At 40.8% G+C, this 25,266-nt stretch overlaps 1 protein-coding gene across 1 annotated transcript; it reads left to right on the forward strand.

The window, feature by feature from the left end:
* The first annotated feature begins 127 nt into the window (after positions 1-127).
* On the forward strand, positions 128-24,981 carry slc15a4 (solute carrier family 15 member 4). Its single transcript, XM_035165073.2, has 9 exons — positions 128-289; positions 508-1,132; positions 3,375-3,667; positions 4,549-4,690; positions 4,914-4,991; positions 7,396-7,576; positions 10,561-10,719; positions 14,913-15,071; positions 23,250-24,981. The coding sequence occupies exons 2-9, from the start codon at positions 557-559 to the stop codon at positions 23,399-23,401; spliced, it is 1,740 nt and encodes a 579-aa protein (XP_035020964.1). The 5' UTR covers positions 128-289; positions 508-556; the 3' UTR covers positions 23,402-24,981.
* Positions 24,982-25,266: the final 285 nt, after the last annotated feature.

Below are 25,266 nucleotides of genomic sequence, written 5' to 3' on the forward strand. Positions count from 1 at the left end.
ACGGCTGCGCGAACGGAGCAGATCTGTAAACCACACGGATGAGGTGGTAGCCGCCTCCCTGACAGGGCACATCCGGGTTGTGTCATTTTATAGATCGTCTCCAGGGAAACGCAAGCGTGAAGGCTTGTTGACTGAGCCGTGTGTCACGCGGTGGTACTGTGACTGTGTTTTTTGTTGACTTCCAGTTCTCCTTTGATAAAGTGTTGGTTTCAGACGCGCCGGAGTCAACATTTGATCGGCAACCACTATCTGAGTGCATGGAGATAACTGCGAGTTCCAGGGATTAAAGGTAACCTCAAAAGCAAACTTTTATCCACCCAGCTAACGTTGTGCTAAAGCTAAGGTTAACAGAGTAACTGTTTTCACTGAGTGCTTGTGTGACATGTGATGAGGAGGAAGGGGTGTCTCCTTACACAGTTCGTATGTTGAGAGTGCCACACAGCTGCTGGTTTTCTCTGGGCACTCAGTGATGGCCACGTTTAGCTAACCTGCTGGTTTTCTTCTCAGGTTTGAACTCTCAAATCCAACAGGAGCCTTTGATTCAGTTTGGGTGAGCATGGCCAACAGCAGGGATGCCGGTGAGAGCACCCCTCTCCTGGACTCATCTGGGGACAGACCTCCACCACCGTCACTGTTCCAGGGAAGGAGACTGGCATGTGCAGCCATCCTGCTGGCGGAGTCACTGGAGAGGATTGCATTCTACGGCATCACGTCCAATCTGGTTCTCTTCCTCACAAGCAGCCCTTTCTATTGGGAGGGCACGCATGCCAGCCAGGCACCGCTGGTGTTCATGGGAGTTACTTACCTGATTTCACCCTTTGGAGGCTGGCTGGCGGACGCCTACCTTGGGAAATTCTGGACCATTGCTGCGAGTCTGATCCTGTATTTTACTGGCTTGCTGTTTTTCCCCTTCATTTCGAATGAAGACACCAGGGTCCACCTGTGTGGCGACGTGCTGTCGTTTCCTGTGCTGCCCCTTGAGTGTCTGAGCACAAACAGCACCCCTCCAAGCAATGTAACCTGCCCCTTCCGGGCCTCATACTGTGGCCCTGTAATGTACAGTGGACTGTTTTTAATTGCCCTGGGTGTGGGGTCAGTGAAGGCCAACATCACTCCGTTTGGGGCCGATCAGGTAGAGTATAAACAATATTACATTCAATCTCAAAGTCTTTAAACGTTGACAGGAGTCTTGTAGTTTATCATAAGCTACAAGGCCTTTGAAAAATGTTTTTCTTCTGAGATAGGCCTGTGTAAGATTGGGTATGCAGTGTGACATCATTTCAAACATGTGATGGGATCTCTGTTGCATCCTGACAGTTCACTTAGACATGCATGCTCTTGATCATCATGGCCAGACACTGTGGACCATAATGTCAAGTCAATGACAACCCCTCTGTATTTCTGTCACTCACACAAAACCCCAAGAACACAAGTTTGAATGAAGCTTTGGAAGTAATAAGGAGTGAAACAAATCACTATTTGGCCGTTTGGTGCCAAAATAATGTCAGATTATGCAGAGAGACTTATAATTAAAAGGTGCAGTAATCGGAAAGTTCATCAATGGGAACATTGTTTCTCCCAAGAATCGAATCAGGAGTGGGTAAAAGCTTTTCAAAGGGGACTGGCAGGGTGAATACGCTTAGTGCTTGAGCCCACGGTTCTCATTACACGATTTTCTGTCACTGCTTCTTTTGATCATGTTCAAACACGCAACATGTACAACAGCAACAGAATCCATATATTGGAGTTAAACTGAGAAAAAACAGAAACGTATGAATTCTCAAAGCAGCATACAGCATACATAAAAAAGGCAACACGTGGAATACAGCCACTAGGTGCCCAACACAATTAACTTAATTTCTCCATTAATCCATTAAAGTAGGAGCTGTTAATAGTTGACATTTGCTCAGTTTGAGTAAAATTAAAGATTATAAAACAAAGCAAAACTTCACTTTGGGCTTAATTTCTCTTTCAGAAATATTTGGACCTTTTTAAGCAGTGTGAATCGTGCCATGGTCAATGTGATCTTTATCTAAAATGATATGCATGATAAGGATAATTATCATATTGTTACACTTTGACAGAGGCTTCACACTGAATAAGTATCGATGCAGGCAGCTGTTACTGGGCAGATATTCAAGTTGGGTCAAGAACTTAAGGCAGGGTTCAGAAGGGAGGAAACTTAATACATCTTTATCCCATTTTTCTCCTCTTGTGAGTCACTGCAGATGTATCATATGTCAGCCTATAATCAGTGTCATATTTACCGATCATATTCTGTATTTGATGGAGGGTCAACACTGACACCATATGGTAAATTACAGGTTTGTCTTGTCCTGACGTGACTTAGAAGACTGGGGGAACCATTTCCTCTCAGTGATCTCGTGTCAGAAGTAAATATAAAAGCAACAAAAGCCAAAATGCAGATGTTGTCGATAACGCAGGACAAGCAAGTGATTTTGTAACTGAGTTGTAAGAGTTGGAAGAGAGGAAAGCTTGTGAATGCTGTGACGTTATCTCCCCCAATGGTTAATAGTAGCTTTACTGCTGCATTTTTTTTGTGCTCATATACATAAGACATATCCACTTCATCACGCACTGATAACATCGTTTCCTCCACAGGGAAAACTGCATGTGGAATGGCTCAGTGGCATTATGAGAATAATATTATGCGCTTGCATAGACATTTAACTGAATTATTGCAGTTTTTTCGGTAAGCTAACAGCGTAGGTGTGTACTACAGCACATTTCAGAAGAATGCTCAAATCAACAGAGAGCAGGAGGAAAGAAGAAACAAAAAGTTGATGTTGATTATATTTTATCACTCCCATAAATAATAAAAAGCAAGTCCCCCATCCCCTGTCGTTTTATGCCTTTAACAGTATCATATGGGTATAGTCATTCCATGCAATAACAAAGCAGCACAAAGATTACACTATTCCTCACATTAAATACATTCATTTGAACCATTTAACTGACTTTCACATCCCCGTCGGTTTCAGCTTGTGATCATGCTTCCTCTTTGTCAGTGCAGCTTTTCTTTTCCATTCTGTTCTCATCATTCATCAAGCTGTTTTATATTATTTAGTGTGTAGCTTCACCGGTGTAACTGTAACTTAAAAGCAGTTGATTTGGACATTTTGGAATAAACCTCCTCATGTGGCAACTTTCCCATCAAAGTGCTGATGACCAGACTTTTTGAAAGACGAAGGCTGCAAGTTCAAAATCAAACTGAAATGACTAATGTGACTCAGTCTTGGCAATGTTCAGAGTTTATGGTCTTTTCCCTGAGGTGGCTAAATAGATTTCTCTTAAGATTATATGCATGACCGAATAACAGCATGACTGTTTGTTTTCTCTGTGTGTAATCTCAGGTCAAAGACAGAGGACCAGAGGCCACGCGCAGATTTTTCAACTGGTTCTACTGGTGCATTAACTTAGGAGCCATCCTGTCTCTGGGAGGCGTGGCCTACATTCAGCAGAATTTAAGCTTTGAGCTCGGCTACATCATTCCAGCAGTGTGCCTCGGGGTCTCTTTCCTCGTCTTCCTCTTGGGCCGAACTGTCTTCATCACCAAGCCTGCTGATGGCAGCGCTTTCACAGACATGGCCAAGATCCTGAGCTTCGCCTGCTGTTCCCCAAAACCCAAGGAACCGAGCCTGCTCCGGTGAGAGCAGCATGTCACTTCTGTGTATCAGTCAAAATATGGAATTTTTTACACCGATAGCCAGGGAAAGTGAGAGGGTGACATTTCTTACATTGGTGGAAGCAGTTAACCAATCACAACAGGGTGGGCCACCTGGCTAATCAGAGCAGACTGGGCTATATATCAGGCTGGGGGGGGGGCCTTAAAGAGACAGGAGCTAATACCAAGTGTTTCAGACAGAGGCTGAAAAGAGGAGCTGGAACAATGGACACTGTTGTCAGGCAAAAAAAAGGGTTAAACACACACTGAATGACAACAGCACATTCACAATAACTAAGGTGTAGCATAGCATTCATCAGTCTCATTGAGGCATCTCTTTCCAGCAGTGCAGCCTTTCATGGTAGAGTTTACTGATCCAGTGGAGTAACAGACTCAGGTGTTGTAGCTAGAACTTTATGTTAAAGCCTCTTTTGATCCCCCTGTATAATTCTCTTTTCCCTCACTGGTCCAGGCATTTGTCTTCATTCCCCGTGGTGAAAAGTTATTCTGAAGTGCCGTTACTCGACTTTGAACCAAAGTAGCACAATCTGTTCAAAAAAACTTGACATTGAATATTTGAAATTTGCCAATCCCATAGCCTTTCAAGAATTCCTTATTAAGGCATTTTCTCCTGAGATGGGGATTATAGGCTTTAGAATAAAAACTCTCTCAAGTCTCTAGAAGTGCTGTTATTTGAGAGGGAGATGTTCATAAAGACGCCTGGTTAAGTGTCCCATTGCAAAGCGTTTAGAATAAGTCTCAACTGTGTGCCATGGATTGTTTATTTATTTTATGTATGTCTCTGTAGCTTTGAATAGCATTTAAAGCTTATTTCCATTACATTTTTTTTTATTCCCATAAAGCAACAAACCAACACTATTGGACAGTGCCAAAGTGACCTATGGTGGGAAATTTCCAGAAGAGAAAGTAGAGGAAGTGAAATCTCTGGTGAAAATCCTTCCAGTTTTCTTTGCGCTTATCCCATATTGGACTGTTTACTTCCAGGTAAGATCAACTCATCAACCCAACATTTATGCACTATTCTTCACATATGATGAAAAATATCAAGGAATGTAATACATGAGTATTAGCTTTCTGTACACGCTTTTGTAAAAATTAAGGCAGATTATTGATGTTTTTCTCGAGACATCCTGGATATAGCCTGATATATAGCCCAGAAACATGGAGAATTACTTCCTGCTGAGACTCTAATCTTATTGTGTTGCAGATGCAGACAACATACGTCCTGCAGAGCCTCCATCTGAGGATTCCTGATAGCTCCAACAGCACCGGGGACTCCCACCAGGTAACTTAAAGTGGAGACACTCTCAGTCCAATTCCCTGTTTCTTTTTAACTACAAGGGCAATGGAGAGCGCATGCCTGCTAAAGAAAGAGAAAAAAACGTTCCTGATCCACCTCCTTAATCGCATCCACTTCAAAGGTTAATATGATCCCCCTTGGCCCACAATGCACCGTTCTACCAAGTTTCAATAATATAGGGTCTGTAGTTTTTGTATTATCTTGCCCTAACAGATTAACAGCAATGAAAACATAACCTCCTTGGTGGATCACGGCATCTGTGTGGTTTGATATTGTGATTAGTTACTCGCACTACTCCATACTGCTGTTGCATTAACCCTGGAGCTCTGACCTGCCCATTCATAAGTAGGTCCGAACTAGTCAGTAGTCACAAACACAATGGAAGGCAACAGCTGGAGGCTGCAGCAAAGGTTGGTAATGCCCTGAGGATTAAATCAGAACTGACTTCACAGACTAATACTTTGCAGATTAGCAACCTGCCAGTGATTGTATCTCCCTGGCTGCTGCTGGCTTACCTGCGTCTCCCTCTGACAGATTGTATGTTGAGGTCTGACAGAAATGCCCTCACTGGCTCCATATGATAGACAACCCCTCAAAAGTCAATGGGTTAAAAGGAATGACATTGGAATAGGAAGTGATGATTAAAAAGAACAGGTGCTCTTTTGCCTTTTACACAGGCACAATGGGGTGACTGTTAAGTGCACTGACTTCATGGAAAAATGAAGTGAAACACGCTGGTAAACCACACAATCAAACCCAGTGTTATATAACTGGCACATATATAATCTTTTATTTCACAATAATAATCAGTAAGTCTTGTGACACAGTTAGATTGTTCTGATAAGTTTTCATGAGTCGTTCTTCACATTGCGTCTAACTGTGTTTAAGAACTATATTAGCTGGTTTTTCACCGCATACTTTTTATCGGGTATCAAAAACGGAACTAAGCCTCTCTGCTACCAGTCTTGACACTTCTCAACATCAAAAGGGAAGTGAGATTAGATGCCTCTATGATCTGCTCCCTCACCTCACCTGACACATTTCAATGGCTAAACTGAACAAATAGTGTCTCTTCAAGGAAACAAGACTCCGCACTAGTAATAATAATAAGTAGGAATGAACAGATCGGAGGCAATGTGTTATAATAATGTGTTGTCGGATTAAATCCTGACATAAATGTACTGGCCTGTATTTGGGTTGCTCAACTATTTATATTTTTTATTAAAACAATTATTATATTTTTTATTAAAACAACTTTTAATGTATCTATAAATGCATCATGTGATATAAATGCATCCTGTGATACATAAAGAGCATTTTTCCCAATCTTTTTGGCTTGTGATATATATATATACAGAAAGCAAAATCCACTCACTGTGGCTGTGGTATGCATTTTCAGATTTCTGTGAAATCACATTGTCAAATTTTTATGTTTTGATTTCTAAAGAGGCAAAATTACCTATTGTGCCACAAGAAATAGATAGATTTCTTTTAGCAGTGAAATAAGTATTTTCTCTTATTTCTTTACTTTTTATCTTCTCTTTAGATCCCAACCTGGGACATATGATGTAGAGTGTGTATGCATACAGTACACATGTCTGTAGTCCATTTTGGGAAGTAAAAAAATGTACCTGGCCTATCACAAGACCTAAGCTTGTCAGGGACGACTCCATCCATCATGCCAGGCTTTCCTTCGACAAGAAAGAAAAATCTCACTTAGCATTTTCTATAATTTTGAATATGATAATATGCAAACACGGGAGGAAAACACACTCTAAGGAGCTGCGTATAGATTGCCAGCGGTTACTCCAAGAAATGAAAATTCAATTTGAGAATAAATGATGATATCAGAAGTGTTAAACCGGAGACACATGAGGAGCTGAGATGGCACTTGGAATTTGAATTGCAAAAATCATCTCCAGCAGTTTTCACTCTTTCAATGCTCAGTCAATGAGACAGAGCCTGAAGCTGCAGATAAGATGTATTCTCACAATGGATTGTTTTTTTTACCTGATTAATATGTCATCCACTGTGCACAGTGTTATTTTTCCTTTCATAGATTACACTTCATGGTAAATGATTATAGTTATTATAATAACAGTAATAATAATAATTCTATCTGTTCACTAATTATACTATTATTTTGACTGTGTTGTCTTTACTCTGAATTGAACAAATATTTTTTCATTTCCTTGTGCTTGGTTTTGACCACATGGGGGTGCCAAAGCAATATCAAGGCCAAAGTACACAGACTCACACGCACACTCTCATGCACACTCTCATGCACACTCTGAACTGTGTTGGAATTCATAAGCATTCTCTGTAGTTTTCATGCTTTGTTGCCTTTTTTACACAGTTTTACCTCATCTTTCTCCTCTGGTTCCCCCAGATGACGTTCCGCTTCCCGACCGCCTGGCTCACCATGTTTGACGCAGTGCTCATCCTTATGCTGATTCCCCTTAAGGACAAAGTGGTGGACCCCATCTTGAAACGTCGCGGCCTGCTGCCCTCCTCTCTGAAGAGGATTGCAGTGGGGATGTTCTTTGTGATGTGGTCGGCTGTGGCAGCGGGTGAGTGCACTGGCAGACGCGTCCCCTCCGCGCTGCCACCTAAGTAGGCCAGAAGAACTCGGGAAACAACAAAGTTAGCTGTGGTTAATGCCACATGTAATCAATGCTCGAAAAGGCAACGAGCTATGAAGCTGCAGTGTCTCATCTACATATTCTTAATTTCAATCAAAAGAAACACCTCACCAACAACAGCACAAATGTGTCATGATCTATGTGGAATATTAATGATGAGGCATTTTTGATCTGCCCTTGGTTTGATTCTGAGGTATTTGGTGAATCTTTTTCTCTATCTTTATTGTGTTGTTTTTCTATGGGAATTAGCAGAGGGTATATGTTCCATATGTATTTGTTGCCACTGAATCACAACATCATTTTTCACCTGGCAAAGAGGGACCACATCTCCAGAGTTTTACCTTTCTTCCTCGTCCTGTAGAGGACAGGGGGAGCTGTGGTCTCTCACTTATTTGATCCTGAATGACTGCACCCACATGCAGCAGTGCTGCTCAGTCCTATTTACTTCCAGCCTGTGGATTATTTTGAAAATAAAGTTTCATCCAGGCCTGTCAGCGGGTGCTGCTGCATTGATACATCCTGGCTATAATGTTCTGAGAGAGACACAAGCCCAGAGGCACGAAGAAAGCAAATCAGTAACACTCCTTAGAATCAATGCACATTATATTTCCCACAACTACTGCCCTTTCTTCTTCTCAGATGCACAATGCATCTGCCACATCGAATATGAACATGTTCTGTCATAGTGACCTTTTAGATATTGGCTGTTGGGCCTCAACCAGATTGACAATTGATTATAAAACATGAACTCAATCAAGTTTAAAGCAATTGTGCAGGATCTTTTTTTTTATTTTTCATTAGTTTATTAAATATTCTTTTGTACAAATTGAAATAATAATAAATTAGGAGGATTTAACAGATATACAGACATTCAATCTATAGATTTGAGCAAATAGAAATATGTAAGCATTTGTGAGGTGAGAGATTTTAGTTTACTGAACTATACTCACATCCATGTTTCTTACAGAATACAGATGTAGTGAAGCAGAGATGAGAAAGTTTGTTAGGCAGAGCAGTCAGATGGTGTAGTCTGAGTTATTAAAGCCTGACTTAGCCCATCAGAAACATCTTTTTCAATCAGCGGGATGTGGTAATGGGTCTATTAACCAAATCTGATGTGTCTATTTTTCGGTTTAGGGTAATATTTTCTTTTCAGAGCACATTAGCAGTGCTAGAAGGAAAGGTGCTCTAACATGGTTAGATTTTCAAAAGCCATTCAGGTATTTACTTTTCCATTTGGCTCCTTGAAAGAAAGTGCAATCCTTGCATTTGAATTCAGGCAAAATATATTCTTAATATTGCAGGAAGCAATTTTGAGTGCTGGGAGTGGGGAGAAAAGGCTTGTGATGGTGCCGTGGTGTGGCCATTGGTCACAGATCAGTAGGAGAATACACAACTAGTGTGTAACACAGTTCTGACCTGGATTTTAGGAGTCGAATCAGACGGCTGGATCCAATCTGTACAGTAATGTGCTCTGTGAGTTATTGAGATGCAGCATTACTGAAATTGTATCTGCATCTTATTGTGACAATTATTCATCCAGGAATAATTTCCTGAGCCGGTGTGCTGTTTATCCTCAGTATTGCCTTGCTTTACATTATTCAGTCACACACATTGACTCCTGAGAGCTGCCTTGAACTGTTATATATTTTCAGCAGTTTTTCTCTCTGCCAGATTTCCATATGGGCTCATCTGCATCTGTCTACTAGTTGATGGTTGTGAACGAACCAACTGTGGCATCCTCCTCCCACAGAATATCCAGTCCATCACATTGCATCATCAGCCTGGCACTCTGTGTCCACAACCTCGACCTGCTTTTCAGAGTTAGAATCACTTTCATCTGCATGTGCAACAATTGTGCCATGATAACACTGGTGCAGCGATATTTCACAGAATTTCATTGCACGAGCTGTGTGACATGCGTGGCACGAGGACAGCTGGACCTCCCATCCATTGCAAAGGGACATCTGAAGATATGCTGTCAAGCAGTATGGGCTGATTCTAATCCCCATTTCTTTTGTGTCCGAAACGTCAGACACACGCTGGGCCCAGCTCTCTGCCAACACTGCGTCTGAAGAAATGTGTTTTTTTTTAAGTATGTTTAATCTCATTCTCTTAACTTCATGGTCCAACCTCCTTCAATGGCTTTTTGGTCTCCAAAAGCCCCTATTTCTTTTTTTTTTTATATATATAAAAGCTGGAGCAGACTTCCCAGGGATCACACGGGTTTGTCTGATGTGTGATGTTTGGTATGGGAAATGAAAGCAGGGATATGTGTTTATAGTGAGAGACTTGCTCTCGGCAGCCCAGTGGCCTGAGAAGGACGGCCGCTATTATTGGCGAGTCGGATTACAAGGCTACAACTCCCCTCAAATACAGCATTAAGTGTGCTTATGATAGGAGACTGTTTCTGGGAGTTATCTGGAAGTAGCCGCTGGTAACGTGATAATGGCTATCGAATAAAGCTTTTCGGAGGCGGTAGGGGTTGATGACAACTGCTTCGCTCTTATTATTGAACTGTCTGCACTCTTCCATTGCTAACTGCTGTAATATGGAGGCGTGCAGATGTGATCTTAATGAAGTGGTGGGGTAGCCTTAAAAACGAGTTAAATCCTTAATGGAGTGTCTCTGAATCCTGCAGCTCTGGGCGTGTTTGGCTGTTTGTTGGTGTCATGGACTTCTCAGTGATAAATACTCTAACAACTGTTTCTTCATCCTGACTGAAATATACAAGCTTTTAAATTAACCCAATGCCCTGGTTACACTTTGTCTTTAGTGTTTTCAGTATGTTGCAGCCTTATAACTTACATAAACGTGTGCATATACAGTTTTTTTTTAGGGCAATTTTTTTTTTATTCCTCTACACTCAGCTAACTTTTAATGTGCATTGTTTTCTGTGTGCGTCCCCTCAGGTATTCTGGAGACCAAACGCTTGGAGATCGTCAAAACCTATGGTACCATTGAACAGGTGCTTGGCGGCGTTACCTACTACGCGGCAGATTTACCCATATGGTGGCAAGTGCCTCAATATGTGCTGATAGGAATCAGCGAGATCTTTGCCAGCATTGCAGGTACAGTTGTTTGACATCTCTTGTACAATTTGCAGCTTGTAGAAGCTACCTCCTACTTCTACTGTCAGGAAGACATGATGATTCAAACTAACAGTAAAATACACAACCCATCCACACGGTGTGAGCCGGTCTGATTTAACTTCTCTCTGAGTGGCAGAAAAACACATAGTGCCCATTCTTCCAAAGCAGAATGCAGTGAAGACAAATACACCCTTTTTGACCCGTGTGTTTGATTCATTGCCAGACGGCAGCGTCTTAATGTGTTTGTGGGTTGTATTTCAAAGTAAATAGCCCAAGATGTTGATCGATAATTGATTTTCTCACACCACTGCAAGACATTGTTCAGTAATGGAACATTTTATAAATAAGGTGTGGATAAAGTAACCTTACAGTTGAAATGATGATGAAGCTGTGCACTTGCTTTGCCTTTGGCAGCCGTAGACTAGCATCACATTAGCCCTCTTCCTCTGCTCATTGTCCAAAAAGACAGAGTGGATAATAAGATGGATAAATACACAGATATCTACTTAATGCTGCACCATGTGTCCCTGTGGGCGTTGTTGAAATTGCAACACATCTAACATCATAGCATAAACTTTTAACCCCCGTGTTCTGTCAGCCGGTGTAGTGTTGGACATTTACCGTGAACGTAAAAATGTCCAAGCATACGGAATATTGTATCGCAGCGTATGCCCTGCCCCCGCCACCACACACATAGTCCCACTGAAGTGACCACAAAAGATACAATACAAATTGCATTGACGTGACTTTATATCCAATTAGCATGCTTACTCAGCTGTCACGCTGTTCATAGGGACATATTACACTCGAATGCAGAGAAAATGAAGCTATGTTTCATTATCATTGAAGTAGTTAAGACGCTGACAGTTCCATTTGCATGTAGAGCAAAGCGGCAGGGAACGAGTCTTAAACATCCTCATAAAAATGGTACACATGAACACGAGGCATTCTACTGTGGAGTAATTAAAGGAGGGACAAGGGCACTTGGCTTCTCGCAAAGCTAACAGTGAAGTACAATTAAAACTGGCATAATCTCAGAAGGCACTATGGTGGCTTTATGGCAAAAAGACACACATTGGGCTTAAATCATTCTACACGGTACACAATCTAGTTCCCCACTCTATTGCTCTTGGTGGGATGGATAAAATCAATCACTAGGTAGAATAGCTGGTTGCGATTTTTTTTTTTTACTTTCGACAAACTTGGTGAATGAAATACCTGACAAATCAAAGCACTTTGCTCATTGAGGCAAAACTCTTCTAATCCTCTGTCTTTCTCTTAGTAGGCTTATTGATTGCAACATTGCCCACAATACAGCAACATGTATTGCCTCCATGGTACAAAGGCCATAGAACATTTCTGCGGGTTTAAAAATCTTGGGAACTGAAATTGATCAGTCTTCAGAGAGGTGTCGGGGGGGCAACCAAAGATCTAAAGGCACATGTCTCAAAACCTCAACATAATAAAACCAAACTATGTGCATTACAAAACACTACTAGTATTGATTGTGACTTGCTTAAATGATCCCTTATTAAAGTTCTAAGCTTCGTAATAACATCCCTATACATTATTCTTTCACTTTAAAAGAAGGTGTCTTATTGGCTGTAATCCTTTGTGAACAGTTATCATTTATCTTCTGTTAGTAGATTGAGGAATTTCTTCGGAAAATGTATAATTCAAAGAGTTTTTCAGAAATACAGCACATGGACTAACTTGTCACAGTAAGAAGTTTTGTGACTATGTCCTTAGCTCAGATTTTACTTTCATTTCAGTAAATATCATTCCAAGATGTCACCATCATCAATATGAGGCCACCCATAATCTGGGACACATAAACTGGAAATTTGGTGGAATTTGATTTCCCCAGAGAAATATATTCCCCCTTCTTTACCAGATAATAATTTTGAAAACAACAAAATGAATCGAAGCACGTCAGAACGGTTCGTGCTGGAGCCGACAGCCGCAAACCGCTCCATAAAAGATGGCTCTTGTTTCTCGTGAGCCTTGGCCTAAAGAGGAATTGCCATTTCATTAAAAGCCATGAGAAGTAAGGGCATTTTCCCCTGTAATACAATAATGTGACATTGTGAGAAATTGTTCTGATGGTATATAATAATGTTGTATCAAGTAGTGGCCGTTAAGTCTGAGACAAGCATGGAAACGACAGAAACAATATCCTCCCATATGAAATGAGGGCATCTTATGTCTGTGAGACATCAACTGCAATGTGGCAGCTGTGCATTATTTTGATCCTACAGTATACTCTGCAATGCACAACAGAAATCTGCTCTCTAATCGTGGTTATATGTCTGTCTAAATGTTTTTTTTACTTCTACAGTCATGATCACACCCTCAGGCCTCAACTATCTTAGTGATTTGAGTTTGTTAAGGCCTCTGGCCATGATTGAGTCATTCTCCTATTACTACAGATCATGTTGTTGTTGGCTCTTCCATACAGTCCTCACCTAATTTCCACAATAAGAGTGAAGATTGAACCATTACGACTTCTTTTGTCAGCACAGTGGAAGTATTATCTGGCCGATCCAGTTACTGCTGGGTTTTAATGCGAGAGTGAACATTTGTCATCTTTTATTATAAAATCTGCAGATCCTAAGATTTGTTTATTAATAATTTGATAATATTTATTAAAGCCCTTGAGCAGAATTGCAGACTCTGGACAAAACTATCAGGGTCCCTATGAAAGTCAAATCCAGACATAACAAAGGGATCCTTAAAATAAACTTAGCCTCCTCTCTCCCTGCATACCATCCCACTGGGTTTACTTCAAAGGGAATTGGCTGACAGAATTGTGACATACAGTATGTCTGGTTAAGAGGAATATTTCCCCTTAGTCTTCTGTTTGAATAAATTGGTTTAAAACCTCAGGTGCCATCAAACTTCCTCGCTGCAGTCCCCAGTCTTATAGGACGTTAGGTAATTCTCTGCACACAAACCACCCAGGTTTGTCTCCTCTTGGGCAATAAGGATATGCTAAAACTTTTACAACATCATTCCCTACAGTATTTTAAATTATGAATTGCACTTTTTAAAATGTTAAAGGCTAATGTTGTTTTCTAAGAAAGAAAAATCACTCCTTTAACAATGCCCATAGGAGGAACACAATTAGATATACATTTTAAATTCCTCCCTTTTTTGTCTGTTTCCTCGAATAGTTCTGCGTTTTGGTGGAGAAAGGTCAAGCTGTTTGTTCTGCATGTGGTGAAAGACGTGGAAATCACTGATTGTATCCTAAATTACTATTCTCACAGGCAGACAGGAGCCGGATTTAACATAATGCTACAATTTAGCTCTGCACCGTTTCCTTTGCTGTTTGACAGAGCCGTACCTGCAAACCCTCATCAACCTTTGCTGTCCCCTGTGATGTGCGTAGCTATTGACCAGTGTTTGTTGCTATCCAAAGGTTAGCTCAGGATATGAACAAATGTAGTGAACCTCTGTAAAGGTCATTCTAGTTTTCCACTGAGTTGACATTATTTTTTGCTTTGCTTTTATCTCATTCCTTTTCTTATGTAGATTTTTCTTTTTTGCACGGCTAGCGCAGGTACCTGTCAGGAAATTATTCGTCACATTAATTTGTTCAATGTCCCTCTACCATCAAGGTCTTGAAACGTATTTAACTGTAGCTCCCTAATCTCTCCTGACAGTTGTGGCTATAGGGCCTCATTTGAAAAAATCACATGTTTGAGGTGCCATGAAATTATCAATGTCAGCTTGCAGGCTGACAGATCTTGGGGCAAAAAAGACAGATCTGATGTTTTTTTCTTTTTCACTGATGATGAGTGTGATGCTCTCCTGTTTTTACAGTGTGCCTCATATTCAACCGTGCAGTCTTTCAGTCTCTTATACACCACCATACCAAAAGAAAATCAGTCTCTGTCACAAGAACCGATCATGTTTCATGCATGCATACCTCATTTGTTCCACTATCACAGACAGGAACTTGGCAGTATGAGTTCTGCTTAGTATATAGATAAATGGCATGTCACACTATCACTGGCTGCAGCATGGGAGACCTTCGCTTTCATTTGCTGCAGGTCACAGCATTTAAAGTGTTCTTCACTTATTTACTGTAAATCCTACACGTTCCTCGACAATTCAATAAATACTTGATAATATAATAATTCAAAAAATGTCCTCTCTTTGTCTCACAGGTCTGGAGTTTGCCTATTCTGCAGCACCCAAGTCCATGCAGAGTGCCATCATGGGGCTCTTTTTCTTCTTCTCTGGGATCGGCTCTTTTGTGGGCTACGGCCTGTTGGCTATTGTCTCCCTTAAAGAGATTGGCTGGATGTCATCCCACAGAGACTTCGGTAAGACATACTATAACTTATCACATGTTTCTGCAGGGAGACAATTTAACTAACCTAAATAAAATTTAAAGCAGTGGAGTGGTGATGCATACCCTGCACGTGTTGTATATCGGCCATTGTATATACCCCATATATATTTTATTTGTCTCACCACAGTTTCATAATGACAGAAAAACACAACTGACCCACAGCAGCACTGGGAGGAATCCCGCCTGTGTCAATGTCCTGTTAAAACATCCACAACGTTTTTACCATCATCGGCAAAATTCAACCTATTCAAGCAGCCAGAAACATGACTCTTAATCATGTTTCTCCAGATCTTCTAGATAGAGTATGTGAAAAGGCAAAACTTGGCTATGTTTAAATCTCAGTGTTGTGTTTACAGCTAAATTCTGCTGCCATTGCAGGTTTAAAGCTTTACATGTTGCTTTTATTTTATCAATAACCAACCCATACCACATAGACAATAATATTTACATTATCCTGAAGAACCATATTTAAATGTATATTAATAGAGCTGTGCAGTTGTGGATGAGGCTTGACACAATGTGTGTTGTGACATTGATCTGAAACAAGCAATGTGAGACTGTGTAATTGATCCGGTGGCTGTCTGAAATACATGTAGACTCAAGGGACTCCTTCATGATGATGATGATTACATTGTCTAGGTTTGAACTTAAAGCATGATGATCTCATCAGATGATCTTTGGCACACAGGTGATAGGTCATTGCTCACTCAGTTTTCAGAGGGCTGTCCATAATCCACCTGAGCTAAGCATTCAGAGACCTAAGGCCTGCTGTAATAGATATAGATACCCAGTGCACATGGAGTGCACTATTGACTTTTCACATCGACTGCATGTATGGACTTGTGATTGAATTGTTGGTATCGATTAAAAATGCAGAAATGTATTTTCCAGGGACATACCTTTGGACTGCTCTTAGCTGGTGCTGAATTAGTGTGTTTCCTATAATAAATAGAAATGTCAGACTAACAACAAGAAGGTTTGTGTAAATCTGTCCACGTGGTAGAATGAATAGCGTAGTGGTGGCAGCAGATGGATGGGCTTCCCAGCAAGAGGAGGCTCCCAACACAGATGCACTTTTCCCTGAGCATGCGGTAAATAAGCCAACACTGTAAATTGTTTACCCACAAACCCCTAATAGCTAATTAATGTGTCCCGACAGGTAGCGGAGGGTGGGGGGTGCTTTTGATGATGTTAGCACTGGAAGATGCTTGGCATGCTTCATGAATCCATCACTTGCTCAGCCTGGCTTCACTTGAGGGACAGTTAAACTAGAGCCGGATTGCCTGTAAGACTCCTTTTTTGCTTTGGAAAACAAGTCATTTAAAAGGTGAGCTGCGGAAATGGAACAAAACATCCTCCTGGCCACTGATAAAAGACACATGGCACAAAGCTGCAGAATTAAGTGAAGTCAGGAATCATGCAGTTTGTTTCTGTGGCGGTTTTTCACTGTTTGTTGGATGTTCGCCTCTTCTACGTCTCATGGCTGTCTAGGTGGAAGGGATTCAACTTATTTCCAAGGCTGCGGGCAGAATGGTGTGCAGTAAACAGCATCTTGGGTGAGCTGTGCTGAGTTGCAGTGCAGGCCTGAAGACAGATGAGCAGCATTAATCACAGGCTGGGGGTCTGATTGCATAGCCCTGCTCCTCTTAAGTAAAGCTTTCCCTGGAGCACTACAAGGAGATGCCACTGCTGCTCTGGCATCACGCTGGTGGATGCTCAGCTCTCTGCTGTTGCGCTCTAGCTTCATCTTCCCTCGCTGTGAATAAAATAATTTTAATCAGCATAGGTAAAGTGTCAAATTAAGAGTCCCTCTTTTGTTACCGTATGACCAGCTGCTTTGGAAACTGGTGACACTCAAGGCTCAAATTCAGCAAGAAGGGGAAGGAAAAATCATTCAGATCCCCCCCCCCGTTCGCTGGATTCTGGCATTTTATGGAAAACAATTGTGAACTGATTAATAAGAAATTGTGGTTGTGTCAAGTGTCCAATGGTGTGCACATCTGCACATTCGCTTTTAATTTTCCATGCGTACTAATTTTGTTCTAATTCCTTTCTCTGTAGTACTACCTTTTTGAGTGCTTTTAGTGTGTTTTCGTCACAGTCGGTGTGTATTCCGGGATGCAAATACATTTTTCCCAAGTTTGAAAATAAAGGCAACCTGGACATATATATAAAACAACTTAAAACCTAATGTAAAATCATCTTCATTGGTGACTTGTGACATAATCATACATACTCAAGTTTGTAACGTTTCACAAAACACAGACATTACATAACTCAAAAAACAGGCCACTTTCTTAGAGTCCTCTCAATTGAGTGTTCACATGTGAATGACTTTACCAGATAACATGTCGGGGTTGAATGACCATTAATGTGACTGAAAGCTAATGGCTGCAGTCTGCAGAGCTGTGGTGAAACGGTCATACTATATTTCAGCCACATCTGTTTTCAAACTTAAAATGCTGAGTTTATGTGTTGAAATTATTGGTCTTTAAAATCCCTCGGCACCTCCCCCCTCCCCCAGTTGCATCTGGACGAGCAGTCATTCTTCACGCTCTTTTATATCTTTATAGGGCTGCATGACCTCAAAGCATCGCCTCCTCTTCTGTCAAATATCAACCTGCACTTTCCTCACCAGAATTATCCTTTACACACACACAGAGGCTTTTATTTCCAGAAAATGTCTCTTTGTTGTATTTAATATGTTCCACCTTTGTGGTGGGGGGGGGTTATTCACTCAAAGTGAATGTTTTTTTTCTTTGGGAGCCACTTTGGTCACATGACAGGAAATGGCCTTTTCTGTGAGGTGTTGAAGTCCTGACTGGTCTCGTATCAAATGTCTAGGACGTGTTCAGACTGAGATGACATTCACACATCCGGCTCAACATAGTGTTTTAAAAGAAGACTTTCATGTCACATCTGTCAAATTTAGGATGAACTCTTTTTCTCTCTGAACGGGATGAAGTAATTTATTTATTTGTTTAGTAGACAGAGGCAACTGAGAGCACTTGAACATCACATGTTCAACCATGTTGTGGTTAGCTACAAAACTCAAGTTTTGGCGATGGAGAGCTGCAGAAAATAACTATATTTCCAGCTGAAACAAACATGCATTGATTCCTTCTGGTTTCATTCGGAGTCAGAGGATGGCACTGAAAGCACCGAAGCATTAAGATGTTGGGTCATTCCACTGAAGGTCTGTTAAATTGATATTGACCTGTTTCATCTGGACTCACATGGACCGCTCAAACCCACTCGCAGGTAAAATGTCCAGCGAGTTAATATGACTCAGATATTAGATGGCTGACCTTCTGTGGGGGAATCCAGTGTATTCACAGTCATGCTCATATTTACTAACTCAGAGCTGTGTAACAGGACCTTTGGGCACAAGTGTGGAAACCTCTGACACAACTTGTGTTCTTGAAATTGCACTATATTGCACTATATTGCACTATAGAGCGTAACAGGGAGCGCCCAACTTTTAGAAAAGCTCTGGTTCCATAAGTAAATGTTCCATTCATTTTCTCGCTTTGACGTTTCAGAAAATCCTTAAAACATTTGATTCAGAGCCAAAAATCTTGGAAAATTGAAAAAAAGGCAAAGGTACAAGACTGTGTACATAATTGTTTTAAATCGGAAGGAGCTACGCATCCCATAAACCATTGTGAATCATTCATTTCTGACAGCTTCCTGCATGCTTCCCCTCGAATTTGACCTTGTTAGTATAGTGCTACAATATATGCCCTGTCCCAATTCCTCTCCCTTGGCCCTAGATATGAAGTGCCCTTTGATGGGAGTGTCCCCCTCACAACGTAGCCACGACGGGGAGGGCTAGAAAATCTTCCCCTCGGAATTGGGACACCACTCGCTACGTCATCAGCAGCCAACTAATGTTATTACAGTGACAAACAATATCAACTAAAGTTATTAGAGAAACAACCGGTGTCAACCAACATTATAACAGTGACAAATCTGACGACTGCAGGACAGACGGGATCTATTTCCATGGGAACAGCGAGCTCCACCAATCAGAGACGTCAATATTTCACCTGACGATTGTAGGTAGTGCAGTACTTGTCCTTCACATTCTCATTAAAACAGGTTTTTCTTATAATGCAGTTGATCTCATACGAATTGTGGCTTCTACAGGAGCACATAACATTGTTTCACAATCTCGTAGCTTGTGGTGAGTCTACCTCGGATGGTTACAGTATGGCTGATAATCAACATCTCTATTCAGAAAATGAATGGGATTTTTACTTCTGGAACCACACTGTTGAGCTCTATTCCCTCTCTCGCTCAGAATTTGTCAAATATTTATGACTGACAAAAAAAAATCTAACACCAAGTCCTTGTTTAGTCTTTTGCTGCTGTAATTAGCCTTCCTTCCATATTTCCCGAAAGTGCTTAGCAGCCAAGTGGGCCCTGGGGAGGCTGAGAGGAGGAGGTAGAGCCTCACTTAATGTATAATGAAATTAGAACGAGACGCCTTACAAAAGTGAAACCTTGCACAATTTCCAGGACTGTTTCAATAATTGGATGGTACTTTTAATTTTGCCAGGGCCCCTTTTTCCATTTCTTGTGTGCTAGTTAAGACAGAAGTTTTGAAATCTAGAACAAAGGTGGAGATCCAGTCATCTGTCAGAATCATTTTACCAGGGCAGTAACATTTTTCTGTCCTCTACAAAGGAGTAAAAAGTCCAAAAATCTGAATTTGTTACATGCGTCCTCATGTTGACATCGAGCACCTGCCCAGGAGAGCACTCTTGAATATGTTGTTGTGAATCCTGCACTTATTTTCATACTGAATACATTTTCACATCATATTGTCCTCAAAGCTCAGGATATTGCTGCTGTTGACACACAGACAGACAGACAGACAGACAGACAGACAGACAGACAGACAGACAGACAGACAGACAGACAGACAGACACACAGACACACAGACACACAGACACACAGACACACAGACACACACACTCCCTCTTGCATAATTTTCCTGCTATATTCCTTATATTTTGAAAGCGGTACCGCTCTGTTAATTAAGACTGCAGCAGCTCAAGACTCTCTGTGTACTCTCTGTTAAAGTGAATTATCGATTGAAAATACAAGCACCCCCTCACCACAGACACACGCCTTTCCTACCATGCTCTTCCTGTCAAGCACATTGTTGTGCGCTTCATGAATTATTCAAACGCTGCTTTTGTTTTTGATCTGTCACAGTTTAAACCTGAGACCAGATTAAGATGACAACAAAATAAATTAAAACTGCGACGGGGGTCAAAGTGTTTGTCAGGTTTTCCATTTGCCACTCATTTCATTAATGCTCTGGCAGAACTTCACAGTCAGCAGACGGCTCTCTGTTCCTAGATCAAAGGTTTCACGCTATAGAGACGGCCCAGTGCACAGAGCATCGACAAAGAATCTCTCTCGTGTGATGCAGCCTATCATCACCGGGTTTCTTTATTCCCCTCGATTTGTAATTATCCACAGACGCATGCACACAACAGAGACACTGAAGATTTATCTGCATGCACAATACGCATGGTGACATTATAGGGTTTGATCTGCTCTACTGATCGCAAGTGATTGTGCTCGTCAACGGGATCACTCGTTTCAAATTAGTAAATCCGGCTCTTTGATTAGTAGCCAGGGACGCCCTGTTAGATCATGTACAGGTAAATGAAGGTTTCTGTGCTAGCCGAGGAAACGTTGTGACACAACGGAGGAGGATGAATCCTAATGGCTTTGGTAATCTTCTGACTTTTTCTCCATCGGTCCGTCAAAATGTGTTAAAACTTGGTTTTGTTTGCCTGTAATAGTTTTTAACTGTTGCATTGTAAATGCAAATGTACACTAGTACCCTCAGTAGAGTGCATACCTCCGCCAAGGCCCAACACTGCCCTTATGAAACCACATTAAAATTCACTAGATCTGGATTTTCCCTTAAACAAGCCTGATTTTTTTATTAAGACCCATGAATAATTTTCAAAGAAATCCAAGACAATGTTGAATAAAGCCCTATCTCCCATTTTAAAGAAGTGGAAAAAAACATCCGGATCATCCCCCTGATTCAGATCTACACCTTCTTCCTTGGGTCATGTCATCATGTTGAGTTGTTTTTGCATAATCCTGTTAGCAAACAAACGTAAACATATCCTCCTTGGCGGAGCAAATAAGACACAGCTAGCCAGTACATACATTTTGTATCTGCATCAAACAAGTCTTTTTTATAATGGATAAACTGGGAACATCTGTAAATCAGTCTACACTGATCTATAAATGAATACAGCTGATTCCTAAAGTCTCTGTTGTCCACAGCTGCTTTATACTGTATGAAAAGTTCTCCTTCAAGTCATTAAATCCCATCTGAAGGCAGCAGGACACATGTGTTGTTAAATCTGCAGCCTCCAATTAGAGTAGTGCCAGAGCGCAGCGGCATTACTCGTGGTCACCGCTGTGTTTACCTCGATCACTGCCACACCTTCACACACACTCAATTCTCTCTCTTATCACTGCCATTCTGCTGCTGACAGCATCTTTATCAACATTTAAGAAAATCATCAGCCCATGTTGTATTCTTCACAGCCATCACAAATCATGCTGCTGTCCTGGCTCACATATTTTATTATTAGTAGTAATTTATTTCTATTATCGCTGTGCTGATGAGTTTAATAAAAGGCATCTGCCACCGCCTGCAGATTTGCGGTGTTTTGTGTTCACGTCATGTCGCTCTGAACCATCCAGACGACAATATGAGTTGGAGAAGCTTCTTTTGATTCATTGAGCTGTTGTTGTCATGCGTCACCGTGATTGGCGCAGCAGTATCATGGTTACACATTTTTTCTGCATACCTGCATCAAATGAACACATTCCAAAGTGGTTTAATGAAGTAAAAATATGTTAGATGTGAAATAAATAAAAAAATCTTTAGACGTCCTGTATAAGACCATAAGCACCATCTTGACCCACTGACAGGTCTAATTAGAACACACTCCCGTACACACACTCCGCACACACCCTGCCACAGGAACAGGCAGAACATGGATTGTGAATTTCTCCCATTTCTAATTAAAATCATGCCTGCCTCTCGTTCTCTGGCTCTTCATTTGCTGTGACAGTTCCACATGGAGAGGCTAATGGGAGCTCTTTGAGAAGACCGCAGATCGCTCCTCACATTTACTCATATGACGAAATAAGCTCTCGGTATATGGTGAAACTCTGTATGAAAATTGAATCTGTTACAAAAAAAAAGAAACATTTTAAATATGCTGTATAAACATTTTAAATGTGCTGTAGCAGGAAAAAAAACCCCAACCCAAATCCTCCTCTACTGAGTGTAGACCTACAGCTCACCCCAAAATGTTTCCCTCTCCAGGAAAGTAGTAAACAGCCTCATCTCATGCTGCTGGCTTCAAAGTCAATTGGTCTGGCTAACATGGTCAAGAGGACAAAAGCCGCTCTAATGCCAATCCAATTGTCTCCATACTTAAATAGTGGAGACAATTGTATTTCGGTGAGCTTTGCACTTCATGTAAAACCCCAGCAAGGCGAAAAACAGGATTTATTTAGAGCTTTCCTCTTGGGCTTTGTGTCTGAACCACTTCAATCAACTGGGCAGCAAATGATAAGACAATTAGAATTTTGATTTCATTTTTTAAATTACTGAAACGTACTGTTCAGCGTGCGCTCAGCTCTGTGTGTCACAAGTCACATTTCAGTCCCAACAAATCACAGTGGGAGCATCACTTTATTTTTTTCCTCCTTTTTGTATTTGTATTCAATTCCCATGAGGACACAAGCAGTCATTTAATACCGATGAAAGACTCCCTGGGTCAAATCACGTATGTTCGTCTGTTATTTATGAGACTCCAGTCCCACATCTCCAGTGTCGCCTTTCTGTGTCAGCGGCGAAGCACGGGGTCAACTGTCTTTCACAGCATTGAGATGAGAAGTAAGGAATGATCCTGCTGCCCCCATCTGAATATGTCGTGACTGACTGTTATCTTCTTCACATTTGCATATATCATTTTGCCATGCACAGTTTGCAAAGCTATAAAAGTTTTAACTGTCACTTGAATGCCAGTCTCGCTGAGGCTCTGTTTCCTGTTATATAAAACAATAACACTCGGGTTTTCTCTCTTCCAGGCAATATCAACGACTGCTCTCTGCACTACTACTTCTTCCTCCTGGCAGGCATCCAGGGCGTAACCTTGCTGGTCTTCCTTATTGTCTCTGTCAAGTATGACAAGCAGAGGGGCAGAGGGGGAAGCCAAAGGCAGAGACACACCTCCTCATGACCCCAACACCCGCCCCGGTGTCCTCCCTCACCGTACCTGCCTTCTCCTGTCAAATCACCCAGTGCACAAAGACCCTGTGAAATGGGTACTTTACTAATCACAGCCTCCAGAAGCTTGGGTTACCTCACATGTGATTCTGTCATGACTATGTTTATTATTTATGTTGGTTTTTAGCTTTTATGTGGAAATTATCTTTCCTTTTTACAACACGAATGGTTTTACAACACAGGGTGAAGGTACAGCTTAATGCTGAAGCCCTGTTTGAATCGCTCCCTAAACTCCCATGTCTTTACTCCTGTTGCCTTTCTGTGATCATTTGCACTTGACTTTAAAAGTGGTGCCATAAAAAATGCGACATGTTGATATTTTCTAATCATGAAGAATGTTTTTATAGATATACAGACTTTTACTTTGTGTTTTCTAACAAAATCTTATTTTTGGACTAACTCTTGAACTCGCCATTTTACCAAACCTGGTGTGATACACGTGTGTATTTAGTCAAACTGGCCATGCAGTGGTTTCTGAGCGTGCGGTACAAATGTTAAACTGTGGTATGTCAGCATCATTTAGACCTTAGATACCTATGCTGTAACATAGTTGTGATCACATTGAATGGGGAATTGTAATGTTGAGGGTAATTTGATGTTTTAATGTTGTTACAGATTTTTAGAAATGACGGCTATTAATGTTGAGGCAGAAAATGGTTTATGTTTGAATAAACACAGTTAGGTTTGTTTCAATAATCTAATACTAAAATCTAATATTGAGAAAGAATTAAAATATGTGATTACACTCTGTGTAATCCACATAAACCCCTCTTATAAATCTGCCATAAATCCTCGAACAGCCCCGTACATGAATAAAGATATAACTCCTTGTGTTAAAAATACTCCATGACTCCCGTGAGGCTTCCCAGTAGTTTCTCATTTCTGGTCAAGCTGAAGAATCAGCATAACAACAGAACTAATTACAAACTAACCTTTAACGTTGAGTGTAGCGCTGAAGATATCTGTGGCATTAATGCTTGGAGTGAAGTTTTAGATGTTTGGAACATAACCCAACACTTCTGTTTTCTGCTTTTCATAAAAAAAAAAAAATAATTAACACTTTCAGGAATAACAGTGTTATATGTTTTGTGAGACTGTGATTTGTATTGGCTTTATACTGTTAAGAATAGTGTGCGTGTGTGTGTGCGTGCGTGCGTGCGTGCGTGCGTGCGTCTTTTCCTCAGAACAAGTAGAGCACAAGGTACTGAATTTACTCTCAGGGCTTGAGGAATAGTGTCATTTGACATGACTATCCAGGAAATGTGTTACATTTGTAACACAGCACATTAAAAGAAGAAGCTATCTCTCTGACGGTATGTAATACCTTTTAGGGCGATTTTAATTTTGGTTTAATTGGTTGGAGAAATGGATGTTCCTTGTTTTATTGCATATTTTATATACCTACTTGCTTCATCATATTAAAAACATCTATTAAGTTTATTTTGGATTTTCATTCTGTTTCATGATGCTGTAAAACTGGATTATTGTTTTTGTGGTTATGTTTGCTGCTAATAAAGTTTATTGAATTGTGAATTGGTTTTCAACCTTTGGCTAAATAAAGAATGACTTTCAAGGCTAGGTCAGACGTTACTTAGTGGTTTCACGACCACAATAGCTGTGTTGAACTTAGTTTTAAAAAATATATTTGTCCTTATTCACTTTTTTGTGAATATCAATTTATTTCTTGCACGCCAACACTACTTTGTTTTAAGATGTGCAATCTGAAATTATATGTATGACTGACAAGTGGTTAGTCTCCTTTGATTGACTATAGGCTGACTCCTGTATTCACAATTATGTAAATATCATACATTTTAC

Source organism: Hippoglossus stenolepis, chromosome 9, assembly GCF_022539355.2.
Source record: "Hippoglossus stenolepis isolate QCI-W04-F060 chromosome 9, HSTE1.2, whole genome shotgun sequence".
In the NCBI taxonomy this organism is placed as follows: domain Eukaryota; kingdom Metazoa; phylum Chordata; class Actinopteri; order Pleuronectiformes; family Pleuronectidae; genus Hippoglossus; species Hippoglossus stenolepis.